Consider the following 20,442-nt stretch of genomic DNA (forward strand, 5'->3'; position numbering starts at 1 on the left):
CCCTATTATTCTTAGGTTTGGTCTTTTTATTGTGTCCCATATTTCCTGAATACTTTGTGATGAGAATTTGTTGGATTTGCTGTTTTCTTTGATCAGTGTGTTTATTTTCTCCATGGTGTCTTCAGAATCTGAGATTCTTTCTTCTATCTCTTGTATTCTTTTGGTTATCCTTGTTTCTGTAGTCTCTGCTCATTGTCCTAGATTTTCCATATCCAGCCAGACCTCAGTGTGTGTTTTCTTCCTTGCTTCCATTTTAGTTTTCAATTCTTGAACTGTTTCCATTACCTGTTTGATCATTTTTTCTTGGTTTTCCAGGGCATCATTTACGTATTTACTCATTTCTTCAAACTTTTTGTTATACTTCTCATCCATTTCTATAAGGGCTTTTTTTTTACATGCTGTTTAAGGGACTCTATTGCTCATAAAGTCAATTTGTTCCACTTCTTCTGGTTTAGGGTGTTCAAGTCCTTCTGTTGTAAGATCATTGAGTTCTGGTGTTTTCACATTGTTTTTCAGATTGATGGAGGAATTCTTGCCTTGATGCCTGCTCATCTCCTCCTACAAATGGTATCCAATGGGTCTTCTGAAACAGGATCAGGTTCCCTTGCTGGCCAGGGACCTTGCTGACAAAAGGCCTACCTTTCTGAAGGCAGGCTACCTAAACAAAGGAACTCTCTACGCCCTTTGCCCCCAGCACCTGTCCCAGCCCCCAAACAGGCTGAGCTGGCTGATCCAGTGGTCCTGCAGAAGGGAGGAAGAAGGGAGGAGGTCCTGGGTGCAAGATGGGATGGGCTAGGGAAAGAGAGGTCCTAGCAGAGAGAAGCAGCCCCAGCAGAGGGGAACAGCCCCTGCAGAATGATCAGGTAGCCAAGGGGGTCAAGGAATGTCCCTGTTCCGTTTTTGTACTCCTGATGCAGGTCAAGAACACACTACCACACAGATGGGTCTTCCAAACAAGGACCAGGTTCCCCGTTTGCCAGGAACCTCGCTGAGAAAAGGCCTACCTTACTGCAGGCAAGCTACCAAAACAAAGGAACTCCCTCCACCCTTTGCCCCCAGCAACCATACCAGAGCCAAAAAGGGCAGAGCTGGATGGTCCCAGGGACCCGGGGAAAAGACGAAGAAGAATGGGAGGAATTCTTATAACAACATGAGAAGAGTAATATCAGCTGTGTAGGTATGGATACCATTCCCTTATATATGGAAGATTGACCAAAGTAAGCAAATTCTCTTGAGTTGTTGTTCACGCTTCCTGACTTGATTACACCTGGAGTTAACTAAAAGAGGCTTAATAATTTGCTTCTTCTACAGTCACCCAGCCTTAATACAGGAAAGACATTTCTAGTGGCTTGGCTGCTTTGCTTTTTTGGTTGTTGGTTTGAACCCCAATATCTATCTCTAGGTTTTTATTTTTGGTGCTACAGAATGGCAGGTTAGGGGAGGAGCCAAGATGAACTCTGATGGACTCTATGCAACCACTCCTCTGTTGCTGTACTGGTTTGATTTCTGTCCAGTGATTTGGAAACTGGGATTCAGTTTAGCTAAAGCTCCCAGCATATCCCACGGGGTTTCTTTGGAGAAAGCTGTGTGGATAGGACTGTGTAGAACATATGATCAAGGGCTCAGAGCAAAGGAGAAAACAAACGTGAATGTTTTCTTATGAGAGAAGGGGAAGAGAATGAGGACATTTTCCCTCCAAACTCAGTTTGTGCGGACTGGAGAGGTGACTCAGTGGGCAAAAGCAATTGTTTCTCTTGCAGAGGACCCTTGTTCAGTTATGTAGACAAAATTTTACCCCAATACAATACCATAGAAAAGGAATAAAAAATTGTAGAATCACTTTGTGGATTCCAATGGTGTTTCTGTTAGAAGAAGCACAGTCCTGCTCAGCTGCGGAAGTTTGTGCAGGGTCCTCACAGTCGCACACACACAAATGTTAATAAACGATACCTAAGAAATTGCTGTACTCAGAGACTGGTGCCTAGCCCAGCTGTCATCAGTTAGCCTTTCTCCAGCAGCTGATGGCAGTAAAGGGTTCACAGAATCAGATAAACAGGGATCATAGGGACTCACAGCGACTGAAGAGGCAATCACACAGATGCATGGGTCAGCACTATGTCCTCTGTATGCACACTGTGGTTGTTTAGTTTGGGGGTTTTTGTGGGCCTCCTAAAGAGTGGGACTGTGGGGAGTCTCTGACCTGTTTGTCTGACCTTGGGAACCTTTTCTTCCTTCTGGTCGACTCCCCCAGCCTTGATATGAGAGCTTGTGCCTATGCTTATTGTATCTCATTTTGATACGTTCAGTTGATATTCCTGTCTTCACCAACTTCCCGAAACAGCTGTCTGGACAGAAATATGGACTGGACATTTCAAGACACAAGGAAAGATTAAAGAAGTACCATCAGCCTCTAGTGCTGGGTCAGGATTCTGCAGGAGGCAGCTTTCCCCTTAGCCCATGTCCATTGATCCAGGCATTAAGAGGTAGAAAAGGGAATAGCTCCTCTCACTATCTCCCCTAGCGACTCCTGGGGAAAAACTTTGCTTCCCATTCCCACGACCTTAGGTCCTTCTGGTCTGGAAGTTTTGGTTCCAGGGTGAATGTTGGTGTGGGGGCCTTGCCTCTGTCTGGAGCACAACAAATATTCCACTGAATGGAATCTCAGACCTCTCCGAAGCCATTTTGAGCTTCTGATGTCCTTAATACAACAGGCTGAGAAGGACATAACAGTGTTAGGAGGGCTGATGGATCAAGATCACCATCAGAAATTTGGATTGAGTCTCTACTATAAAGGCAAGAAAGCTTATGGTTGTTGGGTAGAAAATCCTGTAGAGTATCTTGGCGCCACATTGTCCAAAGATTAAAGATGATGGGAGACTGCAACAGCCTTCTCCAGACAGATGACAAAAAAATGTAGATGCACCAGGAATGAAAACACATTTCACAACTCTCAGTAAAGAACCTGAATATACCTGGAGTTAACTATAATCCTAAGACAGAGGGAACGACTGTGAGAAATGTTTTTGCTTAAGTTGAAGTAGGTACAGCACTTCACAGACACACTTTGGGGGCAGAAAAACATAAACATTTCTCTCAAGACCTGAAGGACACACCTTTAATCCATATCTAGAGTCTGGAGGACACACCTGCAGCTGGGCCATGCCTTCTGTCTCCTAGGACCCTATAAGAGAACATGGAGGAAGCTGTTGCTCATTGCCTGCTTGTCCTCCAGTGCAGCAAAACCATTCCCTCACTGGCATTAGAGAATTCTTCATCCCATTTCCAGCACAGATTGAGGACCAGTCGGCACGTCTAACCTCCTGGACTGAGTAAGTACTGGATACTTGGACTCTCCCTTCACAGGTAGCCTTTGTGGGATTAGCAGGACTGCAGCCCTAAGGCATTCTAATGAATCTCTTTGTTCAGACAGAGAGAGTCTTTGGGTATGTTCTGTTACACTAGAGAACCACTGTGCAAAATTTTGGATGAGTATATAAAATGTTGTAAATTATCAAAAGTTGTGTATGATTCTCAAACTTAGAAATCCACTGACCTAAGATTCAATCTAGAAAAAAAAATGAAGTGATACAACAGTCCCGTGTAGCCTAGTCTACCCACACTGAAACTAGAATTGAAATATGGATAATTTCAGAGACTCGAGTTTCCGGGCTCATAGAAGAGGGAACAGAGGAGAAACCGAAGCTAAAAATGTATATCATTGAAGACAGCACGGAGCCGAGAATCCAGGTTCCCAGATGCATATTAGGAGATGATCTTTACCTTTACCTATGCAGCTCTTAATATTTTTTCTTTATTCTGTATGCTTTGTATTTTGATTATTATATGGAGAGGGGATTTTTTTTTTATCCAGTCTATTCGGTGTCTGTATGCTTCTTGAACCTTCATTGGTATATCTTTCTTTAGAGTGGGAAAATTTTCTTCAATAATTTTATTAAATAAAATTTCTGGACCGTTGTGCTGCACTTCTTCTCCTTCTTCTACTCCTATTATTCTTAGGTTTGGTCTTTTTATTGTGTCCCAGATTTCCTGAATGTTTTGTGATGAGAGTTTATTGGATTTGCTGTTTTTTTTTTTTGATCAGTGCATTTATTTTCTCTATGGTATCTTCAGAATCTGAGATTCTTTCTTCTTTCTCTTGTATTCAGTTGTTTATGCTTGTTTCCTTAGTCTTTATTTGTTTAGCCAGATTTTCCATATCCAGCCAGCCCTCTGTTTATGTTTTCTTCTGCCTCCATTTCAGTTTTCAAGTCTTGAACTGTTTCCATTATCTGTTTCTTGTTTTACCTTGGTTTCCTAGGGTATCATTCACTGATTTACTCAATTCTTCAAACTTTCTGTTATACTTCTCATCCATTTCTATAAGGGCATTTCTTACATGTTGTTTAAGGGCCTCTATCACTTTCATAAAGTCAATTTTTTTCTAATTCTTCTTGATTAAGCTGTTCATGTCCTACTGTTGTGAGGTCACTGAGTTCTGGTGGTTTCATGTTGTTTTTCAGATTGTTGGGTGAATTCTTGCATTGGCACCTGCCCATCTCTTCCCCCGAATGCTCCCCTCTGGATCTTCTTTTACAGGATCAGGTCTCCATGCCCACTGATGTACCTTCCCAGTGATGGCACTCCCCAGTGATGCTCTCCTGATGCCCCAGTGATGGCTCTCCTGGTGCCAAGATCAGATCTCCATGCTGGTTGAGTAGCTCATAAACAAAGGGCCTACCTTGCTTGCTGGAGGCAGGCTATTGAGACAAAGGAACTACCGCCCTCCCTGTTGTCTCACGATTCAGTCCCAGCACTCAAACAGGCTGAGCTGGGTGATGTTATGTGCCCAGAGAGGGGAGAGAGGCAGAAGGGGGATTCTGGTTGCAAGCTAGGTGGGATAGGAAGAGAGAGGCAGTATCTGGGGAGTATAGCCCCTGCAGCAATACCAGGAAGTGTTTCTTTCATTTGTTAATGTAGAATTTTGATTATTTTTCAGGGACCTTTTACTTTCTTTTTTTCTTTCCTTCCTTCTTTCCTTCCTTCCTTCCTTCCTTCCTTTTTTTGACATGGTTTCTCTGTAGCTTTGGGACCTGTCCTGGAACTAGCTCTTGTAGACCAGGCTGGCCTTGAACTCACAGAGATCCATATACCTTGTCTCCCAAGTGCTGGAATTAAAGACTTGCATCACCATTGCCTGGCTTCAGAGACCTTTTCTAATGGCACAGATTATATTACATTAAAATACTAAATTAAATGAAGAAGTAGAAAAATATTAGAACTTCATTTCATGCTTGCATTTTGACTCATAAAAACTCTTAGAAAATTAGGATAAAAATATGCAGGTTGAAGTCAGAATCATCTGACCTTAGAAAGATCATAAAACTAAGGGAATCAAATGTTTAGTTCATTCATAGATAACATCTAGAAAGGATCAATGTGTGTGCATTCATGTCTGTGCACACATGTGTTCCATGTCTCTGGTCTTGAAGGTTCACATTTGAGAACCTGCCTTGTGCACTTTTTTCACATGTGGCTGCTCTTCATGGAGCTTCTGTGGATGGAACTCCCCTTTGGTGTCTCAGCCAGGAATGAGATTTAGCAGCTCTAACTCTAGTGCCAGTGCTGCCAGAATTAGTAGCCGCAATTATGAAAATAGTGTAATTAGCATATACATTGTAAAAAGTAAATAGTTTCATTATTTCATCAAAACATATAAAAATATGCATATAGAGTATATTCACCTTCATCCATTCCATCAGCAGAGGAGAGCAAACACATGATACTTGCCTTTGCAGACTTGCTTGTGTCATTCAATATGATGCCTTCTTCAAAATATCATCTTTATTAATTCTTTGAAAAGTTTATCCAATGCATTTCAGTGATCCCCACTCAGAGGCTTAGCAACATCTGTCATCCATCCCCTGTGCCTCTCCTTCTACTCCCACCCACATTTGCACCCAGCTTTGATTTAGTTTTTATTTGCTTCTTACTGCCATCATTTCCATTTGTGTAGTCCAGCTACTCTAGACAATGGAGTGTGGTCAACATAGCAAGGGTAACACTGAAGAAAGCTGACATTCCTTCTCTCAGAAGCGATCAACTGCTAATAACTTCTCAGCTAGTGGTGGGATTTCATACATACCTCTCCTGCATGATGAGTTTCGGTCTGGTTTGAACTTTCCCATGACTGTGCATGCTGTGTCAGCAATTATGAGTTCAAGTGTTTAATGGACTGGTTTTATGAAGAAACCACTTTCTTTTTTTTCTGTAGTAATTGGGGCGGCGGGGCTGCGTTCCCAGCACCCTGGCCGCCTGCTTGGCTAGCTTATGCCCGAAATAACAACACACAAACTGTATTCATTTAAACACTGCTTGGCCCATTCTCTTCTAGGCTAATTCTCACATATTAATTTAGCCCATTTCTAATCATCTGTGTATGGCACCCCAAGGTGCGCTTACCAGGAAGATTCTAGCCTATGTCCATCCTGGGTCGGAGCTTCATCCCGGGAGCGGGGCATGGCGTCTCTCTCAGGCGTCTGCTCCCGAGAGGAGAGCTGTCGAGAGACTGACCTCACTTCCTCTTCCTCCCAGCGTCCTGTTCTGCCTACTCCTCCCACCTATCTTTCAACCAATAAAATGGGCCAAGCCAGTTCCTTTATTAGCCAATGACCTTCCTCCATCATTTTTCACTTCTTTTTTATTGTTCAAGAGATTTCAGATAACAGTAAACAGGAGGGATCATTGTCAATTTCTTAGCATAAGCTATGTTATCAATAACAAATAGGCTCAAACTAAAAGAGAAAGAGGAAGCATTTGATTCTGCCAATAGAATACAAATGCGGGCACTTTATACAGAATCATTTCAGTTGCAGTGCATCTGCCATGAATTTGGCTGCTACAGAGAGTAGCAATTGACTCAGTGTTAAGCCATGGGATTTTTTCAGCTGTTGCTGTGTACTCAACTCTTCTAAATGTTTGTTTTTGTCTTCGTTAAAATCAAAAGAATTCTTTTTTTCTTTTCTTTTTTTTTATTGAAAAAACTTCTGCCTCCTCCCAGCCTTCCATTCCTCTCCCCCTCCCCCCACTCTTCTCCCCCACCCCGTACTCCTCTCCCCCTCTCCCCACTCCTCTCCCCCTCTCCCCGCTCCTCTCCCCCACCCCCTGCTCCTCTCCCCCTCTCCCCACTCCTCTCCCCCTCTCCCCGCTCCTCTCCCCCACCCCCTGCTCCTCTCCCCCTCTCCCCACTCCTCTCCTCCTCCCCCCACTCCTCTCCCCCTCCCCCCACTCTCCTCTCCTCCTCTCCCCACTCCTCTCCCCCTCTCCCCACTCCTCTCCCCCTCTCCCCACTCCTCTCCCCCTCTCCCCACTCCTCTCCCCCTCCCTCTCCAGTCTGAAGAGCATTTCTATCTCCCACGTGAGGTAATGCTAAGCAAACACTAGTTTCCTCCTCACTGCTCCGTTGTCACTTGCAGGTCTCTTTGCTAATAATCTACAGTGAGGAGAAGCTTCTCAGATGAGGAATGAGCGATATATTGATATGAGTATAGCGACAAGCCATTGCCTATTGCTGTGTTGCTTTGTCCATCTAGTGGAACAGTAGTACTATCTAGCTACACATTCTCTCTTTTTAACCGGTGCTAGGAATGGACTTAAAGAAGAACCTTAAATCCAAACAGAAAGTGGGCAGTTGCTCCAATACATTTGTGCTACTATCACACCAGTGTGCATGCCTTGTCAAGCCAGTGTTTGTTGTAGGTTGCAGTGTTCAGAACAGGATGAGGCTGGTGAGTACTATTTTTAAAATTTTTTTTATATATCCTTTTAAAAAAATTTTTAAATTTATTTATTAAAAATTTCCACCTCCTCCCCTTTTTCCATTCCCTCTTACTCCCCCTACACCCCCTCTCCCTCCCTCTCCAGTCCAAAGAGCAGTCAGGGTTCTCTGCCCTGTGGGAAGTCCAAGGTCCTCCCCCCTCCATCCGGGTCTAGGAAGGTGAGCATCCAAACAGACTAGGCTCCCACAAGGCCAGTCTAAGCAGTAGAATCAAAACTCAGTGCCATTTTCCTTGGCTTCTCAGTACTTTTCTCCTTCCGCAGTGTGCATAGCACCTTCCAATACATGACGGCTGGTCAGTAGGGATGAAGTGCCCAGGTGAGCACCCCCTAGATTTCTCCATGTTCTCTGACTTAAGCTTTGATGTATACAGAAATAGGTTCTTATCATGAAGCTCTGGAAAATAGACAAGTTATGAGCAACAGTCTGCAAGGTAGTGAAGTCAGTCTAGGGGACCCCACTGGCTAGAAACCAAAGGAGGTAAAGTATTACTGCTACAAAGCTTTGCACTTTCTAGTATGAGATATCTACTTGTGGTTTTGTACACCTCTAGTTGTAAGGTAACTGCATTAGAACATTTTTATATATGTATATATTCTAGTAAGCTTTTAGAGTAGTGGATTTTGATATGGCTTTTCCAAAAGGTCTTTTATGTCAGTCATCTCTCTATGCCCTGATCTACCCTGTCCTCTCATGTCCTATCACAATGTAACTCACCTGTTTGCATTATTTCCTTTATCCCTTTGTATCTTCTTAGTGGGCTATATTCATAGGAAGAACCTCTGGTTAAATGACCCTGTGTTATACTGACATCCCAGGTCACTGTGCAATTTTGTAACTTGGTATGGCTGAAGTCAGACATTGCTTAAGATTATTCTTTACATGTGATATGCAAACATGGAGAGTACTGAGTCTCCTACTGACCTGGCCCTATGGTATGTGTCCTAAACTTTATGAACACTGGTGGTGTTTTGGTCTCAGCAAGACTTCCATTATTGTCTAAGTTGTTTTTCTTGATTGAAGACAGTATTTCTTTTCCCTGTTACACCTCTGTGTCCTGTTTCTTCTGTCACATGGCCTCAGAACTGACTCTTTCCCTTCAGGAACATGGACAATTACATTCTTAGCTAAATTGTTCCTCATTCTGAAAGGCCCTGACAGTCACAGGAAGCTGACATGCTTCACTGAGTTTGATTCAGTACCTGTGTGCTTTTCAGAGAAGAATTGTGACTAGTTAATGGCCTTGTTTTATGTTCCTCATTCTGTTTTTGCTTCTCCAAATATAAAGCAACTTTCGAGGACTGAAGAGAATCCTTTTCTCTTTTCTGAACTCTTGTTTTCCCCCTTCTTAGAAGGTTCTAGATTCTTGAATTCTTGGTGTTGATTTATACCCTTGTGTACTTCGTGGGACATCCTGAGTATAATCATGAGAGCAGTTACAGTCATCACTGAGGTCGCTCAGTATTTTAGAACTTAAACTTCAGACTGTCCTTCTTGAAGATGATGTTTTCTGCAAGTTCACGTACTCTGTCCTTTGGAAGAAAGATGTTTTCTCACAGAAAATGTGAAGAAAAAGGTTGGTTTTCTAGGTTAATGAAACAAAATGGTGACATGGAAGGGAAAGTTAGGAAGTCTGGAGGAGGACACGGGATTCAGGAAGAGTTCTGATAGCTCATAAGCTTGAGATTTTTTTCTCTGTGGGGATCAACTCTTGTGAGAATTGGCACATAGCATCTTTCAGATCCTGAGACTTCAGCACAATCTTACCAACAGCAGCAGTGCAAGCAGTCCTGTGAGCCTCTTCCTATGTGCCCACCCACAAAGTGCCCAGAGCCCTGTCCTCCTCCAACACAAACAGAGCCTTAACCTCCATCCAAGTGTTCAAAAGTCAATCAAGAACTACAAAAACACCCAATTTTAATTCCTTCTGTCAGTTTTCATGCAGCAATGAATCATTAATGTACATTAGAAAATCAGGAAGTGATGAATGCTGCTACGTGGCAGATAAAAAGGTAAGACTGATGCTCTGCCTATCTGTCTCTGTCTGTCTGTCTGTCTGTGTTCATGTGCAAGAAAGAACATATGTGTTATATATGAAGGAGTCAGTATACTATGTGTTTTGGGAGATCTCAGAGCTCCAGTTGGTGTGTACCACAACCAAGGTGAGCTCAACAGCTCTTCACACAAGAGAAGTGTGGGAGAATATGAGTCTTCATGCTGACCACCTAAGCATGAACACGCTTAGGGCAGGTGTTAGTGTTGGTATGATTTTAGTTCCTCTATCATCTTGATAAACAGCCTTATGAAAATCATTAGAGGGGAGTCTAAATATATACCCCAAATATGTCGTTGGAGACAGCAGTCCTGACTAGGGTCAGGATAAGGTCCAAGCCCAACACCCTTCCCTATGAACAGCATATTTTATTTCCTATTGCTACAGAAAAGTTTTAAACCTATCCAGCAGACCAGACCTGTCTCGTGGAACAGACTTCTCAAAGACGAACCTGAAAGCACAGCTAACCTCCCATGTAAATCTGTCCTTCTTGCAACACACAGGCAAATTTTGCCTAAAAGCAGGAATATAAGTGGGCCAGTGCACCAAAGAGTATCAGTGTGCTGAGATATAACAAACAGGAAATGAGAGGAGTAACAGGGAAAAGAAATACTGTCTTCAATCAAGAAAGACAACTTGGACAACCAGGGAACTCTGGCTGAAACCAAAGAGACAGGAGGGCCCACTGAGTCACAGCACTCTACAGTGATGATGTCCAGACACAGGATATTTCACATGATGTAGAGTCCCAGTCAAGAGAGTCATGCATGGATTTGCATTTGGCTTAGGAAATTCAAGAACCTGCCCACTGTCAGTCAGCTCTACTCCCTCTGGGTGGGGCAGTCAGTGCTATAAAGAGGTCCTTGGCTGCATGACTGCAGACTCCTGGTAATCAAGTCCTAGACTACTGGTGAGTGTTATTTCTTGAGTTGGTCTGTCTTTATGGTCTGCTTATGTGGTGCAGTCAAGTTTTAGGTACAGTGTGTGGTGGCTTTTTCTTTTCTTTAGTATGCGATTGAACACAGTGTATTTCTCTTTCATGTGCATCTTTGGTGTCTTTTTATAGTCCTATGAATTAGCAGGTATTAAAACCTGGTTTCCCTGAGCTGTCCCTTACTCTGTCTCCCAGAAAATCTGCTGAGATGTCACAGTGACAGGAGAGTCAGGGATAATCATTCTGAGGTTGTTCAGGTCATCAGACCTTGAGACTTTCTTCATTGAAGACGTTTCTCCGTGAAACACATTTGTTTCATTGGAAGAAATATTTTCTCCTGGAAAAAGGCATCAAACAAAGAATATCTCACAAGCCAGGAGGCACAGATGGCTGACAAAGGGAAAAGTCGGTCTTTCCTTAAACGGGGCTTGGGGAGATGTGCATGTGTGGAGAAAGAAATGGATGTGATGCTCCATGTCTCCATCTCTCCTCTCTGTGATGATCATCCCTAACACTGTCATGTAATGTCTTTCAGATCCCGAGACTTCAGCACGATGTCTTACCAAGAGCAGCAGTGCAAGCAGCCCTGCCAGCCTCCTCCTGTGTGCCCACCTCCAAAGTACCCAGAGCCTTGTCCTCCTACAAAGTACTCAGAGCCTCGTCCTCCTCCAAAGTGCCCTGAACCTTGTCCTTCCCCAACGTGCCCAGAGCCTTGTTCTCCTCCAAAGTGCCCTGACCCATGCCCCCCTCAGCCATGCCAGCAGAAATGCCCTCCTGTGCAACCTCCTTCACCCTGCCAACAGAAGTGCCCACCCAAGAACAAGTGAGTGCTTCAGCAGTCACCAGGACCAAGAGAAGAGGAGGAAACCAAGAAGGAGGAGAAAGTTCAAAGCCTGCCATGGATGCAAGAGAATCTTGTCCCTTCTTTCTCCATGTATCTGTGATATCCCCTCATAGAGAACGCATTCCCCTGAGACTGTTCAGCTTCTGCTATAAGGGGTGGCTGAGAATGGTCCCTCCTCACTGGTTCAGTGTCCCAGATGCTCATTGTTGAGCAGCATCTTCCCACCCTGTGCACTCACAGGATGTTTCCAAAACTCTCAGTCCTTGTTTGTGTGGTTGTCACTGTGGCTTCATTTCCTGAATAAAGTACAATCTGGTTGATAGTGCTTATGTGTTCCTTTTTCCTAAAACCGAATCTATGACCTTCCTGATATGCTCCTGTTCCTTAATTTTTATTCTTTGATCCCCAGGTTATTTTACTGTAATCAGGTTTTGACTGCTTTTGGGGTCATAAAAAAGATTACTTAGAGCTTGTTTGCTTGAAAGAAACATAATTTCATTTTGCAAAACTATGATCTCTTTTTTAGCCCATGATATATTAAGATTATGCTATACGCAGATATGCATGCGTCACTTAGGACACATCTTCTCCCTACACCCCCATGTATTTTCTTCTCACTTGTCTCCTTCATCTGATGTAATAGTTACACATCTACATCATCCTATCCTTGATATCTTTTCCTCCTTCAATATTTGAAACTTTGGTTCCAACCTTGTATTTAAGACTGTATTTTGTCTTATTTCTTAACATGATGACATTCAGTTGCATTTATTTGCTTGCAGAGGGCATGATATTATTGCTCCTTAAGATTCATTTTAGTGCCATATTTTCTTTATCCCATTCATTCACTGTTGAGTCATGAGACCGAATATTTAACTCTCATTATTAGGTGTAGTTCTGAAATATAGATGGATATGCAGGCATCTGTATTGTACTCTATATTTGACTTCTTTTCATATGAACCCAGGTAATGCTGGTGAATCATATGATGTTATTTCTTTGGTAAAAACCCCACACTGAGTTCCATATTTGATGGGTTATTCTACTCTCTCACAGTCTGACATTTTCTATTATATTTCTTTCACTCCTCTGCCAGGACATGTTATTATTTTGATTGTCTCTTTCTTACATAAAAAGAATGGTCTTCTGGTGTAAGTTTGATTTCAAGTTCTCTATTGCAGTCCTTGACTGTGTGACAGCAGAATCCTGGTGCTCAAGTCCTGGACTCCTTTGGAGATCCTGGTGAGTGTTTCTTGGGTTGGTCTGTCTTTATGGTCTGCTTATGTGCTCCAGTCAGTTTTGAGGGACTAAGTGTGTTGAGTCCAGTTGTATTCATGAGATGAACAGCAACATCTTAGCAATCGGAAATATAGCAATGGATACAATGGTCCACTGTGAAAGGTGGCTTTTCCTTTTATTTGGGCAGTGGTTGAACAGAGTATTTTTCTCTTTCATGTGTGTCATTTGGTGTTCTTTTCAGAGCCCTATACATTAGCAGCTATTAGGATCTGGGACATTTCTGAGCTGTTCTTTATTCTGTAACTCCAGTCAACCTGCTGGGATGTCACAAGTGACTGGAGAGACAGGGATGGGTTCTCAAATTGCTCAGGGTTCCAGAACTTGAGACTGTCTGCCTCAAATGAATTTCTGTGTGAAATTAACCTTACTTGTTTTGCTGAAATAAGGTGTTTTTTTTTTTTTTGGCTGGAATGAAACAAAGGTTATTTCCCAAGGCTAGAGTCACAGATTGCTAACAGGAAAGTGAAAAGCCAGGCTGTCCTAAAACTGTAGTGTGCATGTGTGGAGAAAGAAATGGATGTGATGTACCATGTCTCCATCCGCCTTCTTTATGTGAATCACCCCTAACAATGTAATGTAATGTCTTTCAGATCCTGAGACTTCAGCACGAAGTCTTACCAACAATAACAGTGCAAACAGCCCTGCCAGCCACCTTCCGTGTGCCCACCCACAAAGTGTCCAGAGCCCTGTCTTCCTCCAATATGCCCAGAGTCCTGTCTTGGCCCTCAGTGCCCTGAGCCTTCTCTACCTCCACAGTACCCAGAGCCTTAACATATTCCGCAGTGTCCTGAGTCATGACCCCTCAGCCATGCCAGCTTAACTTTCCCCCTGTGCAGCCTCCTCCACCCTGCCAGCAGAAGTGCTCACCCAAGAGCAAGTCAGGGCTTCAGCAGTCACCAGGACCAAGAGAAGAGAATCCATCTCATCTATATCTATAGCAACAACTCCATTTTCTATTCAAAATTCTTTATAGATTATGATCTCTACCCTCCACCCTCTATGTGCCTGTTAGTTCCCCTAAAATGGGAGGCTTTTCCATGAGGCTGTTATGGGGCCACTGAGAATGATCCTGTTGTGGTTCAGTATCTCAGATAATCAGAGAAAAGACCAGCAGATGTACCCTCAGTGTCCTCAGAGCATGATTTCCAAATCTCTGTCACCATAGTAGGGCATTTTTGTTTGTCATTATTGTTTTATTACCTAAACAAATTGCAATCTTGATTGTATTTCTGTCTTTTCTTCTAAAACTTGCTTTATGCCATGCTCGTATTCCTTTTTGCCTATCACATGGCTATCTGTAGCATTTGTGTTTTGACTGCATTTGGATCATAACATATATTACGTAGTGTTTGATTGCTTAAGGATCATACTATTCGCTTTACATACTGCAATCTCTTCAATTGTCACATGCTAACTTAAGAAGATAGTGTGTTCTTCAATTATTCATGTACTTCTAAGATCGTATGTTTTACATACATCCCTCATATTTTGCTCTCACTTGATCCCTTACACTGCCCTAATAGTTACACATATACATTAATGTATACTTGTTCATTAGTTCTGATTTTACATTTAAAACAACATGCCTATCTTGTAATTTAGAATGCTATTTTTCTTTGCAAGATGATATGTAGTTATATCAATTTGCATGAGTAGGACATTGTATTATTGTTCTTTATAAATAAATATTACCCTGGTATGTATATATGTCATATTTTCTTAATCCAGTCATCCACTGATGAACACCTATTCTGGTTACTCACTTGCATATTGTGAGCTGTGGTGTAATAAATTTGGACATACAGATATCTAAGGTATGTTCTATTTGACCTCTGTATATACAAACCCAAGTCTTTTATGCAATGTTATGTTTGTTCTGCTTTTATTGTTGTTTGTTAGGAGAAAACTTCATACTGATTTTCATACTGGACCAATTAATTTACTCTCTCATGGGCAGTGTATATGGGTTTCTTTTCCTCTATATCACATATATCTATATATTGTGTTATATTTCTTTAATAGGAATTTTTATTATTTTGATGGTAATAAATGGAGCAGTGGAATTCAATTGCGGCTAGCCTGTATTTTTCTGAAAACTAGGAATGCTGGCCATGTTTTATTTTTGATGTTAGACAACAAAACTTGTAAATATATCAATGATTTGCCTTTGCCAAAAATGGAATAAATTTTATGGGCACAATGCCAGACAATAATTTAGAACTAAATAAGTAGCAACTGCTGATTGTCTTCATTTCTACCTTGCCAACTGTCATGCCTATCACCACCAGCAGTGGTACGTCCATCATCATCTGCCAATCATTGCCCATACTATGACCATACACCCACCAAGACCATCGTATCCATGTCCAACACCTCCATCTCAGTAACAACAAATTTTTCACTGTTACCACCATTTACAACATCATTAGGATCGTCGCCATCAGCTCCACAGTGACATTAGCATAGCTGGTTCAGTGTAGAAGTGGCTTAGACACAGCTAACTCACATAGGAAATACAGTTCTCAAATGTATTGTTCCTTGTATTCTGCTCAGGCCTTCATTTTTCTTATTGTCCTTATTTTCTGTAATATGGTAGATAAAGGGATGTAAAGGAGTTGGAAGGATGATCCTGTTTAAATACTTGGCAATGCTTACAACACAAATACAGAAGAGAGGTGGATTTGAGCTTCAACACTTATTTTCCTTCTTTCCTCCTTTGCCACGGGATTCCTTTAGCTGCCTATGTAATTTAAATACATGCTCCTCATGCCTTACTTATGAGGTTATTCTGTGAGTTGATCTGATTCTATGTGTGTTCAAATTTTTGTTCCCCATGTTTGTTTAAAATTGTTAATGCTGCAGACATGCAGCTTTCCTTTGTAAGTACTGAGAACACTCATCTATTAGATCATGACAAGTGACAACTGGGTCCTGTCTTGTGACTGAGATTAATATATCCAAAATGTGAGTGTTAGTGAAATGAAGAGATAGTATCTTCTGGTCCATGAAGTTCAGAACACCTTTGCCCAAGACTCACGTAGGCAATGTGTTCAACTACAAGTTCCTTGAGAACATATGTGAAGCTCTCTGAATTTCTGGTCTCTGATTTTTTGGAGTTCTCATTGGTTCTTTCCCCCGAAGTTGAGTCATGTCCTTGGTTCAACTTTCAAGTAGGTAATATTTATTTTTAAAGTCTCTTAAGGGATTTGCCAGATCTATAAAGTTAAGGATGCCTTTCTAATGTCATCTTTTGCAGCTTTCCAAAATATCTTCCTTGTGCAAAGGAATGGAATTCCTGAGGAAATTTATGAGAAGGAAGCATTCCCAACATAGAAACAATTGATTTCCTGATAATGACAGGAGGAGAAACCATACAGTATCCCACTGGGTGTGCTTGAGATTAAAAGCACAAAGTGTTCTTTGGAATTGAAGAATGCAAGGCTTTGGTTTGCACAGCATGCAGGGTCTTCTTCTCCTGTGAATGCTCTCAATGCAAGCTGTTGTTCTGTTTTCCCAGGCATGTCATACGCAGCATCAGCTGCAGTGGAACGGCCCTTCCAGACACACGTGTGTGCTGACTTTAGTGTCTTGTTTCCACTGCACAACCACAGTGTGTTGACACATGCCAGTCGTGGAAGCTTTCATCAATGAGATGGCCCTTCCTCAGTTCCCAGAGCCTCCCCTGCAGAGCCACCCTAAGTCAGGCCAACTGCATCAAACCCCTCATTCTTCCTAAAAATGTGAGTCAAGATTCAGATTTCTCAGTACAGGGAAATAAGGACAGCACAACTTCTGGAGCTCAGTGAGACTTTTAAACCAAAATTTCTCAGAGTGCCCTTAGTGCAATATTACTTATCTGGTAATAAAATAGCTAATTACAGTACCATGTGTATTTAGATTTTACTTTCTCCTTAGATGGTGCTTATATTTCCTGGTGGAGTATTTGTTTTTTTTTTCTGTTGTTGCTGTTTTTTTTTAAACAATGTTCACATTATATGACTAATTGTTCTCTCAAGTAGCTTGTCCATGGATTTGGACTCCCCAAAGCAAAGAGTCTGAAGGAGTCTGGCTTTCAATTGTTAAATGACCATCCTGGAACAAGATCTTTAAGTCCTCTACATGTCAATTTCACTTTCTTCTTAAAGTGAAAATATTAGCATTATCTTAGGCACCAAATGGCTCAACGTAAAGTCTGACATATGATTAAGTCAAGGCAATGTCTTGTGTCATCACCCCCACAGTGTCATCATCACTGGCAACATTGTCTTTTTTTCTTTTTTATTGCTTTATAAATAATATCATTCAAAATTCCCATTTACTCCCCTTCTTCCATTTCCCTCCTGCTTACCCCTCTCCCTCCCCCTCCACTCCTAAGGGAGGACAGGGTATCCTGCCTTGTGTGAATTTCAAGGCCCTCCCACCTCCATCCAGGCTTAGGAAGGTGTGCATCCAAATAGACTAAGATCCCCAAAAGCCAGTACATGCAGTAGAGACAAATCCCAGTGCCATTATCATTGGCTTCTCAGTCTGCCCCAACTGTCAGCCACATTCAGAGGGTCCAGTTTGATCCCATGTTCTTTCAGTTCCAGAGGAAGTTGTACTCCGGCTATGCTGTGGAAACAGCGTCTGTGAAACTTTGACAACCTTTAACGTCTTCATAATTGTTTGTCTTCTTCCTCCTCTGATAGAATGGCATGGTTGAGGAGCCCAAAAAGGAAGGACACTGTGGTTCTGTATCAGGAGTGTTGGCTGGGTACAACAGGGATGGAGGTTGGCTAGGAAGGACTCAGACAGACAGCATGGGAAGGTTTGAGAGTACCCTAGAGAGATCAAAATGGAAGAAGGGAAGGAAGGCACAGGTAGCCTGCTTGCTTCCCAGCCAAGCGTAGTGGCTGTGGGGTCCCTAGTAGAGAGAAAGTCTATAGTTTGTAGGGAGTCACAATGGAATAGAAACGATCTGGGAGGAATGACTGAGGATGACAATAAAGAAGAGCTATGGGGGTCAATGGGTTTGAGCCTAAAGTAGTGGCTGAGTCCCAAAGGGATGGCAATGGGCTCAACACTTTCCTGGTTTCTGTTAGGACACCAGGCTAATAGTCACATCTGAAGATTTGAAACTGGGAACCAGAAACAAAAAAGAACATGTGGAATTCTTTTTCTGGGTCTGGGTTATCTCATTCAATGTTTGATTTCGTTGTTCCATCCATTTGTTTGCATGTTGCATTATTTTGTTTTCTTTACAGTGGACTAGAATTCCATTGTGCACTACATTTTTATTATCCATTCACGAGGCAAGGAACGCATAGGTTGTTTCATTTCCTGTAGGGATAAGTCCTACCCCTTGGGGGCATGTTCGCCTCTGGCTAATGTTTACTTATAAATCTGGCTAGCGTGCTCATAGAGCTCGCTTCTGCTTTCCTGGTCTCCGCAGGAACAGTGGTTCTGTAAGTCTATTTCCCCATTAAAGCGTATATATTTTTACAATCTGTCTGCATTCATTTACACCATTACATTTTGACGTTCAATGTCGGGCTATTTTGCCCCCGCCCCGGCACGGAGGGGGGGGGCGCAAGCTCGATCTTTTCCAACCTTTGCGAGCAAGATTAGCTACTGGAGCTCAGGAAGCGCGATTGACTCAAGCTCATAGACTGCTAGCTAACACAGCACTCTCCTGGGTGCCGTTTTTTTTAGTTCGTGACTCAGGCCCCAGTGCCGAGTCTGAGATACACTCGGCCTTCAGGCCGATAATATACAGAGAGGCAGGCAGATCTCTGGGAGTTAGAGGCTGGCCAGGTGGTGGTGGCGCACGCCTTTAATCCCAGCACTCAGGAGGCAGAGGCAGGTGGCTCTCTGGGAGTTCGAGGCTGGCCAGGCGGTGGTGGCGCACAACTTTAATCCCAGCACTCGGGAGGCAGAGACAGGAAGATCTCTGTGAGTTTGAGACCAGCCTGGTCTACAAGAGCTAGTTCCAGGACAGGGTCCAAAACCACAGAGACCACCACTGGCAGGAACCAGTCATTGCAGGTAAAATTTTTTTCTTTTTTTTTCTTTTTTTTTTTAAATTTATTTATTTATTAAAGCCGGGCGGTGGTGGCGCACGCCTTTAATCCCAGCACTCGGGAGGCAGAGACAGGCGGATCTCTGTGAGTTCGAGACCAGCCTGGTCTACAAAGGGAGTTCCAGGACAGGCTCCAAAGCTACAGAGAAACCCTGTCTCGAAAAACCAAAAAAAAAAAAAAAAAAAAAAAAAAAAAAGATTTCTGTCTCTTCCCAGCCACCGCCTCCCATTTCCCTCCCCCGCCCCTAATTAAGTCCCCCCCCCCTCAGCCCGAAAAGCAATCAGGGTTCCCTGTCCTGTGGGAAGTCCAAGGAACCCCCCACCTCCATCCAGGTCTAGTAAGTTGAGCATCCAAACTGCCTAGGCTCCCACAAAGCCAGTACGTGCAGTAGGATCAGAAACCCAGTGCCATTGTTCTTGAGTTCTCAGTAGTCCTCATTGTCCGTTATGTTCAGAGAGTCCGGTTTTATCCCAGGCTTTTCCAGACCCAGGCCAGCTGGTCTTGGTGAGTTCCCAGTAGAACATCCCCATTGTCTCAGTGTGTGGGTGCACCCCTCATGGTCCTGAGTTCCTTGCTCGTGCTCTCTCTCCTTCTGCTCCTGATTTGGACCTTGAGAATTCAGTCCTGTTCTCCAATGTGGGTCTCTGTCTCTGTCTCCTTTCATCGCTTGCTGAAGGTTAATATTCAGGAGGATGCCTATATGTTTTTCTTTGGGTTCTCCTTATTTAGCTTCTCTAGGATCACTAATTATAGGCTCAATGTCCTTGCTTTATGGCTAGAAACCAAATATGAGTGAGTACATCCCATGTTCCTCTTTTTGTGTCTGGCTTACCTCACTCAGGATAGTGTTTTCTATTTCCATCCATTTGTATGCAAAATTCAAGAAGTCCTTGTTTCTTACTGCGGAATAATACTCTAATATGTATATATTCCATACTTTCTTCATCCATTCTTCCATTGAAGGGCATCTAGGTTGTTTCCAGGTTCTGGCTATGACAAACAATGCTGCTATGAACATAGTAGAGCATATACTTTTGTTGTATGATAAGGCCTCTCTTGGGTATATTCCCAAGAGTGGTATTGCGGGGTCCAGGGGTAAGTTGATCCCAAATTTCCTGAGAAACCGCCACACTGCTTTCCAAAGTGGTTGCACAAGTTTGCATTCCCACCAGCAATGGATGAGTGTACCCCTTTCTCCACAACCTCTATTTACAGCAAGCCGTCAGCTAACATTAAATTAAAGTGGAGAAAAACTCAAAGCCATCCCACTAAAATCAGGAACACGACAAGGATGTCCACTCTCTCCATACCTCTTCAATATAGTGCTTGAAGTTCTAGCAATGGCAATAAGACAACATAAAGGGATCAAGGGGATTCGTATCGGAAAAGAAGAAGTTAAGCTCTCGTTATTTGCAGATG

General features: G+C 42.8%; 1 protein-coding gene across 1 annotated transcript; it reads left to right on the forward strand.

Annotated features, from left to right (window-relative positions):
• The first annotated feature begins 11,375 nt into the window (after positions 1-11,375).
• LOC121450434 (small proline-rich protein 2D-like) lies at positions 11,376-11,648 on the forward strand. The gene has a single exon (XM_041655313.1). The coding sequence runs from the start codon at positions 11,376-11,378 to the stop codon at positions 11,646-11,648; it is 273 nt and encodes a 90-aa protein (XP_041511247.1).
• The last annotated feature ends 8,794 nt before the right edge of the window (positions 11,649-20,442 follow it).

The sequence above is a fragment of the Microtus oregoni genome, unplaced genomic scaffold (genome assembly GCF_018167655.1).
Source record: "Microtus oregoni isolate MIOR12 unplaced genomic scaffold, Mior012 000007F_ref0000211, whole genome shotgun sequence".
NCBI classification, from domain to species: Eukaryota; Metazoa; Chordata; class Mammalia; order Rodentia; family Cricetidae; genus Microtus; species Microtus oregoni.